Genomic DNA, 12,648 nt, shown 5'->3' on the forward strand with positions numbered 1-12,648 from the left:
CCACACACACACACACACGTGGACTGGGGTCAGCTTTCACGGGTTTATTGGCCACAGGAGAGGGGGCCTCCACCTGTCACTGGACGTGCTCACAGTTTCTTCAGCCACTCCAAGCTTGGGCCCTGCGGGTCCTGGGGGTGGCTGGGCACATCGGGCATGCTCCCATCATCTCGGAGGGGCACTGCAGGGCAGGGAGGTGGGCCACTGAGGCCAGATCTCCGGGGCCCCCAGGGAAGGGCTAACCTGTCACTTACATTCAAAGAGGGAAACAGGACCCCAGGGGAGAGGCGAGAGGAGTGGTTAAGAGTCAGGGATGCAGAGGAGAGCAACGAGAGAGACCCAGGGGCATGGGGACCAGGGTCCGACTCGGGACACGGAGAGAGAGATGAGGACACAGGACAGAGACCAAGACAGAGAACTGGACGGACAAAAGCCCCAAGGGCCAAGACGGACAGGACGTGGATTTCACAGCATGTGGATTATATTTCAGATAAGACGAGAGAAAGCGCAGACCACTGCACCGCCTCGGGTCCCTGCCCCTAAGTGTTCCTCCCCCAGCACAGGGAGGTCCCAGCCAGCCCCCACCCAGCTCCCACTCACCCGGGTAGTTGTAGGGTGTGGCCTGGTTGATCATGACAGAGTACTTGGTGAAGGGGCTGATGAGGGGCAGAATTATAGCTGTGGAGAAAAGAGACACAGGGGTGAGGCCCAGGGGAAGGTGGCTGACGGGGAGCAGGGGAAGGGGGCAGAAGCCGAACCTTGGCCAAGTGGGGGGGTCAAGGCAGGGGGCGCTGAGCAGGGAGTTCCGCACCCCCAGGAGGCCCCTTTGCTATGCAGGGCCCCTTGGCACCCAGGAGTCCTCCTTTATCAGCAGGGTTTATAGATCTTTTGGAGGAGAGGCTGCGAGCCAAGAACTCAGGGGTACATGGGACCTAGAGGGCAGAGTGGGCTGGTCATGGAATGGGTCCCCTGAGTTTGGAGTGGTTATGGAGCATGGAGGGAAAGGGGAAAAGGGGAGCATCTTGGGAATGTTCCAGAGGACTTACAAACTGCTACAAACAGGGACGGGGCTGTACAAGGTACAGTCACTGAGAAAATACAGTCCATCTAGAGTGGGTGCCAGGAGTCCTGCATATGGGCTAGGGCGCATAAAGGAATATTCTAGGCCAGCACTGCCCAGCAGAAATGTATGAGCACCTACGTCATTTTACACGTTCTAATAGCCACTTTAAAAACAAAGCTAAAAAATACAAATTAATTTTTAAAACGTATTTCCCTTGGTATCTCCAAACATTTCTAGAGGCCTGCACCTCCAGGAGGCCTCAATCGGAGTAGGATACTAGAATCACTGGGGGATTTTACAAGATAGATTCCCCAGCCCCTCTTCCGCCGCACCCAGGTCAATCCACCATCCGGGCCGGAGCAGTGCGGAAGCGGGGGAGGATGTGGACATTTTATTTTTCCCGCTCAGGCGTTTTAAATGCACAGCCAGGGTTGAGAATCTCTCCTTTACGGAGGATTGTGGATCTCTAGGGTGGGGAGGGATGGTGGCGGTGACGGGTCGTAACATTAGGGATGGGGGGACGCAAAGGGGACGTCGTGGGGGTGTTGACACAGCGGTAGGGGCACAGACGTTCAAGGCGGAGAAGGGGCCTCGGGGGCAGGACGCTAGCGGGGGCCGACGGGACCCTTGGGGCGGGGAGGGAAATATAGCTGGGTGGGGATGATGCACGCACCGAGGCCCGCGATGGTGAAGGACGCGACCAGCACCGGCTCCTTGGCCCAGGTGTTCTTGAGGAAGGCAGCGAGTCCTGGAGGAGGGAGAGGGGAGGGTCACCCCTGCAGGGGATGCCCCCGTGACCTCTAACTCTCTTGCGGTACCCCCTCCCCGTCGGAGTCCTCTCGTGACCTCTGCGCCCCTCGCCGACCCGGAGCCCACCGGCTCCGCGCGGGCTCAGCCGTGCTCCATCCTTGGCACCACCCCAGGATCCCCAGAACTACCCGCGCCCCGCCAGCACGAGACGCCGGCACTTACTCCCGGCCATCTTCGTCCTGGCGGCGGCGGCGGCGGCGCAGGGCACTCTGGGAGTTGTGGTCCCTGCGGGCGAGCTGCAGCGACTCGAGCTGCGCGTGCGCACTGCGCAGAGCAGGTGTCCAATGCGGTGACGAGGACGTGGAGTCCTCTAGGAGTTGTGGTCCCTGCGGAAGAGCCGCCGCTCCGTGAGTCGCGCGTGCGCAGTGCCGCAGAACAGGTGTACACGGCGGCTGCTGGAAAGGAGCGGGCGTTGCAGGTGGATGTACAAACCTGCCTGCCCTCTTGAGGCCGCTGTTCTTTCTCTCTCAGCCTAGGAGTCGCCCTGTTGCAGTAATGCCCAGTCCTCCTGCTACAACCCACTTATGGCGGAATGCAATACTCCTCATTTTGTAGTTTTTGCACATGGAGAACGGAGACTGGGAGAGGAAGAATTACTGATCCATCATAATTTGAGGTCGCAGCTCAAAAATCAGTTGTCCTGGAAGCCGTAACTCTCATCCCAGGAGGGATGGGGGCCTTCTGTGGGCTCTCACAGTGCCCTCGCTATGTGACCTCTATTACAGCTCAGATCATTTTTTCTTTTAACTGACCCAGCATGCGTCAGTCTTTCCTTCAGCTGCTTGAGGGCAAATGGGGTCTGACTCCTCTCTCTGCCCCCAGAATCACACACCTCCGGGTCTGGCCATGACTGGTGCTATTTTTTTTTTTTTTAGGCTTCATTAATGAATACAAGCAGTTCTGATGACCACCTCTCAACTTTTTCCACAGCACCATGGGGCTGTGACACAGTCACCCAAAGGCCCCACCTCACTCCTCCCTTCCCTAAACAAGGCTCTGCTTCTAGCTTTCTGACGTTGCTTCATTTCCTGGGAGGGGAGAGGGTATGGGTGAGCCCAGTTCCTGCTCCCTCTGCAGCCGACATCTGCTCAGCATGGCCGTGGTGCTGGCCCTCCAGCTGCTGACCCTCTGTGAGCCACTCCAGCACCTTCTCTCTGGGTCCCTGGCCAAGCTGGTGCAGACAGCCAGCCTCTGGGCACCTAGACACCTGAGTGGGGAGAGAGCAAGGGACAAGACTATCGGGTCTCCCCGGGGGCAAGTGCAGGGTGATTAGGCTGCACGGGCTGAAGGTTTGGAATTCAAGACCAGAATAAGAGGACAGGACTGGGGCCCAGACCCTTGGGTCCTAAAGCAGGAGGACACAGGACACAGGGTTCCTGGGAAAGGCAGGAGTGGGGGCAGGAGTCTCTGGATTTTGAGGTGGGAGGGGCTAGGGACCTGAACTCCTGTGGACAGGGAGTATCCTAGATTCTGCTATGGGAGTGGGGTGGAAGCCAGGACTCCTGGGTCTCTGGGAAGGGAGGGAGCTGGAACTCCTGAACCACAGGGAAGAGAAGCTTGGGTCAGATTATTGTCCCTTGGAAATGTGGGTGGGGTCCAGGGGCCTGAATTCTTTGGGTTAGAGACAAGAGGAGGCTGGGGCCAGACTTCTAGTTTCTTAAGTAGCTGGGGATTGGAAGTGTGAGTTTATGGCTAGTGAAAGAGAGGAAGACATACGGGTAAGATTCCTGTTTCCCAGAGGAAAGAGGGCCAGGGGACCAAGATTCCTGGATTCCCAAGGACGTGGGGCTGGGAGCAGCCTAGGGCTTTGAAAACACCTAGCCCCCTCAACTTTCTACAGGGCCTCTGTGTTGTGCAGACAGGACTCTGACTGGTGAGTAACATCTCCCGACTGTTCTCCTGTATGCCACCATCCCATTTCCAACCGCTCGGATTTTATTTTGGTGCCCAACCTCATCTCAGATTTCCTTGTTTTTCTCTCTCCGTGCCTTCCTTCCTTCCTTTTTTCTTTCCCTCCTTCTCTCCCTCATTTACAACTTCCAGCAAACCACTGTTTGCTACATAGTTTCCCTCTCTGTGAAATGGGCTGTTGTGAGGATTAATAAAATCGCATGTAAAACTGACAGCTTGGCACAGTACAGGGCTTGGGACATGGGATCTCTGGCAATGCCAGGTATTCCCTTTGCAACTCCCTTTCCGTGAAAGTAGGATCCTCCACCCTGAGAGAGCCCTGGTTTTCTTCCCAGGTTTTCTGCTGGGTGAGACCTCTTTCTCTCAAACCTCCCTCCATGACACTCCAACGTCAAATAGGACTCATCTGGGGAATCACTGATACCTTAGCTATCAAGTTATTTTTATTGTTATGTATAAATGATAAAGCTAACATATATTCATGGTTTTAAAAATGAATCATAACCAAAGGATATGTAACAGCCTCTTTCTTCCCCTCTCTCCTCTTCCTTAAATCATCTCTGAATCCTGACAAAAAGTTTCCATGCATTCAAACATATATACATACTTATATACTTTTTTATTTTCTTGCCAAAGCAAAACTGACATTTCATGACTCACACCGATCTGCAGCTTGTTTTTATCACTTTACCATCTCTCTTGGAGATGTTCCTGTGTCACCATAACTAGCTTTACGTTCGCTGCTAATATTACCATTGCATTGGGCTCTCGATGTATATTTAGGTTGTTTCCAGCTTTCCCCCTCACGTACTGCGGTGAGTTCTCCTGTGTGAGTTTTTTGGGCTCATGTAGGTGCACTGGTCTGGGGTAGAGCAGTGAAGCCACTGGGTTGTCGGTCATGTCCTTTGTGTGTCTTGATAGAAACTGACAAACTGCCTTCTCTAAAGGTGCCCTCTAGCGGACCAAGTCCTGTTTCATAACATCTTCACTCAAACGGAATACTGGCCATTGTTTCAATTTTTGACAACCTGATAGGCGAAAAAAAGTCTTCCTGGTGTTTCAATTTTTTTAAATGATTACTACTAAGGTTGAGTAACTTTCACCCCTGCCTCAATGTGTTTCGGTCAACTGGACTTCATCTGTGAATTGCCTGTTCGTATGTTTTGCCCAGTTTCTGACTGGGTTGGCTCTTGGGTTTCTCCCTGTACTCTTAATCTACGTGATTTATGAGTAAGTCATTTTGCCAGTGCTGGCGCTTGTCTTCTAGCTGCGTTTATTTGCCTTTTCTCATACACAACTTTAAAATTTTGAAGTGGTCAAATATATCAACTTCGTCCTTTTTGAAGGTTTCATTTTATATTTTATGACCAGCTTCTCTAACCCCGACAAATATATTATCCTATATTTTCTTCTAATACCTTTTTAGTTTTAAATAATTATACTTTAATTCAAGCATGTGTTTCATTTATCTGGAATTGGTTTGGGGGAATGGTATGAGTTAGGGATCAAATATTTTTTTATTCTTCCAAATAGACAGCGAGTTTTGGCATATATTGAAATATTTTGAATATGATACAAATATTCTGGAGAGCAATTTAAAATAGCAGATTTCTGGGACCCAACCCTTTGACACTATGTTTAAAAGCTGTGTTGTAAAGTTGAGGAGTTGATGCCCGGTGCATCTGATTTGCATCTGTTTTTGACAAACCTTGCTTGTGATTCAGCACCTCCCCTGTTTTACAAACAGGGAACTGAGGCTGAGAACAAGGCCGTGATTGCCCCCAAGTAATTCTCTCCTTAGCCTAGCTTCCCTTTCATCCCCTTGGGCTCCCAGGAGGTCTGAAGACCCAGGCAGCCCCATTTCTTCAGCCCCCCCAGCCTCATACCGCAAGCCTTTGCTGGGGGCTCAGCCAGCTGAAGTTGTAGCCCCTGGGGTCAATGTGACCTTGAAGTGTCTGGCGCCCCAACCTGCCTGGAAGTTTGTGCTCTTCAAGTCTGGAGAGATCCCCCAAGTGCTGGAGCAGAATGTGTCCGTGGAGCTGGCAGAGTTCTTCCTGGAGGAGGTGACCCCTGCCCAGGGGGGCAGTTACCACTGCTGCTACCAGAGGCCTGGATGGGAGCTGGGTGTCTGGTCCCCCCCGAGCAATACTGTGGAACTACTGGTGACAGGTGAGGTCCTTCGGGCCAGGAAGGAGAGGGGGCATAGGGGTGGGCGGGGTGTGGGAGGGACAGAGGGACACAGGGAGAGATATACACAGACTGGCACAGCAACACAGAAAAAAAGATTTACAGAGAGAGAGAGAATGAACCAGAGAAGCAGGTGTGAGTCTCCCAGGGCCCACCGTGCCCACGAGGTGATCTCCAGCAATATCTCCAGACATTTTTGGTTGTCACAACTGAGAAAGGGCTGCTGGCATCCAATAGGTACAGGCCAGAGATCCTGAGAAAACATCCTATAATGCACAGGACGGACCCTGCTCCCACCCCACGTAACAAATAATTTCCCAGATTTATCCCAAATGTCCCTAACGCCAAAGCTGGGAAGTCCTGGGAGAGACACCTTAGCACAAGGAGAAGAACTGAGAAGACGCTGCCTGTGAGATCCAGGGGGAGATAAAATCAGAGACAGAAGTTTAGCGCGGGAGGCACAGGGCGGGGCCACAGGGACACAGACGGAGAAGCCGAGGGGGGTGCGCAGAGAAGGGGGCGGCACGGACCCACTGCTCGGGAGAGAAGGAGGGGGGCCAGCGGGAGGCGCGGGCAGCCCAGCCCCCGCGTCCCCGCAGACGAGCTGCCGCAGCCCGGGCTGGAGGCTCTGCCCGGCGCCCCGCTCACGCTGCGCTGCTCGGGCGGCCCGCGGGGCATGAGCTTCGCGCTGTACCTCGAGGGCCGGGCGACGCCGCTGCAGTACCGCCGCTCCGCGCAGCCCTGGGCCGACTTCGCGGTGGGCGCCCGCGCCGCCGGCACCTACAGCTGCTACTACCACACGCCCTCGGCGCCCTACGTGCTGTCCCCGCGCAGCGAGCCCCTGGCCATCCGCCCCGACGGTGAGGCCGGCGTGCAGCTGAACCGGGGTCCAGGCCCCGGCCCGCAGCCCCCTCCCTGAGACCCAGGCCCCCAGCCCCTCCCTCGGACCCGGGTCCCAGGCCCCCAGCCCTTCTCCCCCAGACCCAGGCCCCCAGCCCCTCCCTCAGACCCGGGCCCCCAGCCCTCGGCCCGCAGCCCCCTCCCTGAGACCCAGGCCCCCAGTCCCTCCCTCGGACCCGAGTCTCAGGCCCCCAGCCCACCTCCCTTCGCCCCCAGCCCTCCTACCTCAGACCCCGAGTCCTGGCCGGGGATGAGTTCTCCTGCCCCCCAGCCGGCTTCGAGGGAGTCAGCTCCCGCCCTGATGGCCTCTCCCTTGCTGCCTCATAGGCTCCCCTGACCACACCCGTGGCAACCTCATCCGCCTTGGGCTGGCCGGCCTAGTCCTCCTCTCCCTGGCCATGCTGGTCGTTGTCGACTGGCGCAGCCAGACTGGCGCTCCTGGTCGCATCCAGCCCCGAGCCCCAGAGGGCTTGCAGCACGAGACTTCGCCACGTAACGTAAGTGAGAAGAGAGGGCAGAGGAGCAGGGGTCCCTTGGGCTGGACTGGCCCTTCCCGGCACCCCACAGCCCTCCTGGCTGGACCCAGCTCCCCAAGTAGTAATAACCTTACACCGTGTGCTCTAGCTTTCCTCTGGGGCATTCCTCCAGGACCTTTCCCAAGCCTCAAAAGCCTTGACGGTAAGGTGGGTACACTGATAAGACCCACCTCATGGGATTGTTGTCGGGTGAAGTGGACAATACTCATGAAGCATTTGAAACCGACAGACCCATAAGAAATGCTCCATGAATGTGAGCTATTGTGTAACCACCATTTCTGCCAGGACCAGAATTCACAGGAGCGGAGTGAAGTTTCCGTCGTTTAACATTGCCCATGCTCTGGCTCAAGTTTTAGGCAACTTATCGTCATTCCCTGCATGATATCATTCTTGGTCACCAAGCAAACCTCTTCGGAATTCCTCCCGCGACCTTCCCCAGAGGTAGACCAAGAGCAGACCAAGTAAAACTTCTTTCCCAAGTGCAGCTTCACGGGCTGTTTCCCTTGAACCTCGTGATCAGTAAGCAGGGGGCTGTCGCCAAGGCAACAGCAGGCGGAGCACGGGCAGTATAGCTTTGACTGGACGTCTACTTTCCTGTGTGTTCGTGGCCGCCCTCACAGCAGTGGGGAAAATAAGGCAGACCACTGCACCTCGCAGGCTCCGTGCTCTTCCCGGCTCACCTCTCTGCCTCCCCGAGGCCTGGCTGCTTGCACAGGTTCTCCGGGATTTATTAACTGAACTTCTGTTTTTATCTCGCTCACCTCAATGCCTTTCTCATCCTCACGCACACAGTTTCCATGTCTGACCACTTTCCAGTTCTGACCACTCCACACTCATGTGTTCCTTTCTTGATTTATGCCTACTTTTGCTGCAGCACCGTCTCTTCTATTTTTAGTTAATTTCCAACTTTCCCTTCCCCTCTTCCCACTTTATGGAAAGGAAGATGACTTCCATTTCTTGAACAGCCCCAGCTCTGCCACTCAACTAGGTGTGCAGCCTTGAGCAGCCTATGGAGGCATCTGAGATTTCATCTGTGCAGGGTAAACTGGAAATATCTACCGTGTCCATCCTAAAGAGGGAGGCCTCAAACTTGTCCCCTACACACAGGGAGGGATTGCAAAATCTTAAATCGGCACTTTTAACCACTCCCCACCCTTTCTGGGAACAAACCCCCACCTCACACACACGTGCACATGTGATTTGAGGAAGGATGAGCCATATTTACTGGTGTGTTGTATTGTTTCAGAATCTGACCTAAACCGGGTCTTACACAAAGATTAGGAAATTTTTAATGTTGGTAAATAGTATAAGGTGGTGTTATTTCAATACCCAATTCTCTTGTTTGAGATTAAGGTACTCAGATGTGAGATTCAGCGAAACTGAATTCTAAAGTCAAATTATCTGCCTGCAATGCACTGCCTTGCTGAGAAGGTGGGAGGAGAGGCTCCAGGCAGAACATTCTGGGGCCCTGAAGGAGTGTCTCCGGGGCAAACCCCCTGGCATATATATGTGCATCAAGGGAGAAGAAGGGACCCAGACCTGGATGGGGCTGTGAAGCCATCAGAGCCCATCTCCGCATTTTGCAGATGGGAACGTGGTGAAAGGGACAGGTGCGGTGAAGCCCCCCAGAGTCGCACAGGAAGGCAGTGGCTCCCCAGGGGAGCTGCCCAAGAGTTTGCACTTCAAGTGGGCTCCCTCTGGTCACTTACTCACTCGGCCACTCTCATTCATTTAGTCACTCACTCGTTCTGCTATCTATCCATCCAGGTGTTGGTTGGCTTTCATCCTATTTCTTCCTATTCATCCGTCCCTTTCTCACTGGCTCTTACCTGCCATCTACCCATTCTTCGGTTTATCCTGTCCATCACTCATTCACTCTTAGATCCACCCTTCCCTTCAATCTATTAATCCACTCACCTATTCAGTATCCATCAGTCTAGCCATGCACTTATCTGTCCAAAATGTCCAAAAATAGTAATTTACCCAAGGACTAGCACAAGTTTTCACAGACATCACGTGTTCAGTGAATGTTTACTGAGTGAACAGTAGTCATTAATTTCACTTCCTGCCATTGGTCATGTCTCTATACCGTCATTTTGCCAAGTGGGCCACCTGTGTCATTCCTAATCATCACGGCAGCCCTCTAAGGCACAGACAGGTGCTTGACCTGGGACCTTAGAGCCTCTGTGTGGTCAGACTTGTTTTGTTTCCCCCCTGGGGCTGCCTCTTAAAAACAATAACAAACTACATCTCTTCCAGTTTGTTGAGTCAAGACTTCTGGGTATTACTTGGCTATGGTCTCTTGTTCACTGTTTAATGAGGAAGTGCAAATGGAACATTATCACCTTAACAACTGGAAAGCAATTTATGGTTTCTGAAGCAGTGGCTGCTTATATTTGTCCCTCACAAATGAGCAGTGTGTCCAAGATGTTCATAATGAAACTGATGCTTCTGCTGTCTCTTCTTTCTGTTCCCTCTTTCCTGCTCAACTCAGGGCTCAGACTGGAGGCTGTTTCCTCTGCAATTTTATGCTTGAGCCCTCTGTGTTCCCAGTGCCCTATCATCCCTAATTGAGTGCTTATACTAAATTCTGGTTCTCTCTCTCTCCCAGGCTAGACCACACACTCCTCCCCAGAGGGACCGGATTGTTTTACCTCTGTATCCCCACACTCTGGCACAGAGGTCTTAGGAGACTTGCACGGCGTGACTGAGTGAGCTCACCATGCTGAAGATTACGTAAGCTGGCCCTGTCCTCTCGCCATCTACCTCATGTTGAAGAATGGTGCCCCCACCATGTGACATCCTGATTCCTAGAAGGTGTTATTCATGGCAAAAGGGACATCACACGTGTGATTAAATTAAGAATCAAGAGATGGGGAGATTATCCTGGATCATTTGCATGGGTTCGATGTAATCACAAGGGTCCTTATAAGAGGGAGGCAGTGGGTCAGGGCCAGAGAAGGTGATGTGAAGATGACAGCAGATGTCAGTGTGATGAGGGGCCACAAGCCAAGGAATGCAGGTGCCTCTAGAAGCTGGAGAAAAAGGAACTTCATTCCTCTTTATTGCCTCCAGAAGGAATGCAGCCTGCAGAACCATTTTGGATGGACCTTTCAGGGCTGAAAGGTTAAAAATGAATGTTGTTTTTGGCCACTTAATTTGTGACAATCTGTTATAATAGCAATAGAGAAACAAATACTATTAGCTTCAATTGCATGTCCTTTCTTGTTCCACAACCCAGGCACCTTCACCCTTAGGACTTCCGCTTGAGTCCCCGTGTACCTGCTTGCCCCACACTCCCATCCCCTTGTCACATGTTTACTCAACGACTACCATGTGTGAGACACTGGGCTAACGCTGGGGGCGCAGTGGGGAGTCACAGCAGACAAGTACCCCGGTCTCACGAAGCTCACAGAGAAAAGCGTCAACCAAATTGCTACTCACTGTACTGGTTAGGGACCACTTTACACTGCCTCACAAAAAGAATCCCCACCCTCCAAAACAAAAACCTACATGTAATTTTATTTCTGTCTCACTTAACAGGACACAATTGAACAGTCAAAGACCATATAAACCGCTTAGCTTTTATCAACATGTAGCTTTCATGTCTGGTTCTGAGCCAGTGGGCAAGGAGGGAGACAGAGAGAGAAAGAGGGCTCACACAATTGATTTTAAGAGCAGGAACCCAAATTTGAACATGTCCCTTCTGCTCACATCCCCTTGGCCAGAACTCAACCACATGGACAGATCTGGCTGCAAATATGGGCTCCGTTGTGTGTCCTTCTAAAAATGGTGGGGATAGGGCACTGTTATTTAAAGGAAGGGAGGAATTTGGGTGCGGGGAAACCCTTATGCATCTCCACCACTACAGCTATAGCAGAGAAGAGGGAGATTTGAAAACCTGTAGTGGGACGATTTGAGATTATCATGAAAATCTCTGATGGTTTTTTTGAAGTGATGTGACATCAGGAAGTTGAGCAGACGAAGAGGGGCTGGAAGAGTGTCCTAAGCCGAGGGAACAGCATGTGCAAAGACCCTGTGGAGGAGGAAGCCAAGCAGTTTGCTGAGCGACTACAGGGGTGTGCTTGTGGTTGCATGGAAATCTGTGTCACTACAGTGACCTACTAGGATGGCACTTACAAAGGGCGTGGTTGTCGTTTCTGCTTTCTGCCTAGGACCTCCAGGTGTTCCCCCTCGGGGCACTATTCTATAAAGGAGCCGAAGATGCCCTACATGACTGTCACAGCAGGCTGAAATCCACTGCCTCAAAAGCCCTTGGCCGCCAAACTCAAATGTTTACACACCCGGTTATTGTAAACAGAGCCCAAACAGACAGCTTTTAAAACTAGACGACCCTGCACACCCCCATGGCGTTGCACTGGACGTCCGCTAGCCAGAGGTGAGCTCTGGGCCTAAGAAAACGCCCCCCGGCCCACTGGTGCTCTCTGACCCAGATGCTCCCTGCCCTGCTGCAGAGCAGCGTCGCCCACACCCTTTCCCCTCGCCGCCCTCTTCTGGTGTGCAGAGGTCAGGCCTCCAGGGCCTCCGCCCCTTGCAGTTCTGTCCAAGCTGCCTCCAGACAAGCTCAACCCTATGCAGCCTGACCGTGCAGCCGCATCATATCCCCGAGGGGCGCCGAGATCTCGGAACTCTCAGCTGGCTCGCCGGAGGACTGCCCTGGGGGCGGCGGCCTACTCCGGCGGGACCCCAGCTGTGAGCCCCGGGGGTGCGTGGCTTCAGGATGGCACTTGGCTGTAACCCCCTTCTGCCCCACTCTGCGCGCTCTTTTCTCCCTGACACAGCGACAGCGATGTCTGAGACGGTGGCTGCCCCTGGGTCCGGGTGCCTGTGTGAGGAGGGTGGACAGACCCCTACCTCTGACTCTGCTGGGGTCTCCCTGCCCCGCCGGCTCTAGGCTCTCCTCTGGGGAGCTGATCTGTTACCATCTTTCCGCACGCCTGTCTCAGTCCACTGGGGACTTTGTAACAACATTCCACAGACTTGGTGGCTTGAGTAACACTTGTTTCCCACAGTTCTGGGGTCTGGGGGTCTGAGCTCAGAGGGCCAGCAGGGATCTGGCCAGAGCCCCCTCCCGGCCTGCAGACAGACCCCTCACACAGCAGGGGAGGCAGAGAGGGAGGGCAGGAGGGCCCCTCCATCTCTCCCAGGGAGAGCACTAACCCCCTGGGGGGCCCCACCCTGACCACCTGCCTAAACCACCCTACCTCCAAGGCCCCACCT

The 12,648-nt window shown here is 53.6% G+C and overlaps 2 protein-coding genes across 2 annotated transcripts; one reads left to right on the forward strand and one right to left on the reverse strand.

Moving 5' to 3' along the window:
* Positions 1–29: 29 nt before the first annotated feature.
* NDUFA3 (NADH:ubiquinone oxidoreductase subunit A3) lies at positions 30–2,159 on the reverse strand. Its single transcript, XM_017671169.3, has 4 exons — positions 2,036–2,159; positions 1,737–1,811; positions 601–678; positions 30–181 (listed from the first exon to the last, which is right to left on the reverse strand). Exons 1-4 carry the CDS (start codon positions 2,043–2,045, stop codon positions 90–92), a joined length of 255 nt encoding a protein of 84 aa, XP_017526658.1. The 5' UTR covers positions 2,046–2,159; the 3' UTR covers positions 30–89.
* A 710-nt stretch (positions 2,160–2,869) lies between these two features.
* Positions 2,870–10,618, forward strand: OSCAR (osteoclast associated Ig-like receptor). Its single transcript, XM_017671170.3, has 6 exons — positions 2,870–3,003; positions 3,714–3,746; positions 5,654–5,953; positions 6,571–6,831; positions 7,199–7,368; positions 10,019–10,618. The coding sequence occupies exons 1-6, from the start codon at positions 2,919–2,921 to the stop codon at positions 10,094–10,096; spliced, it is 927 nt and encodes a 308-aa protein (XP_017526659.3). The 5' UTR covers positions 2,870–2,918; the 3' UTR covers positions 10,097–10,618.
* Positions 10,619–12,648: the final 2,030 nt, after the last annotated feature.

This window comes from Manis javanica, chromosome 17, assembly GCF_040802235.1.
Source record: "Manis javanica isolate MJ-LG chromosome 17, MJ_LKY, whole genome shotgun sequence".
In the NCBI taxonomy this organism is placed as follows: domain Eukaryota; kingdom Metazoa; phylum Chordata; class Mammalia; order Pholidota; family Manidae; genus Manis; species Manis javanica.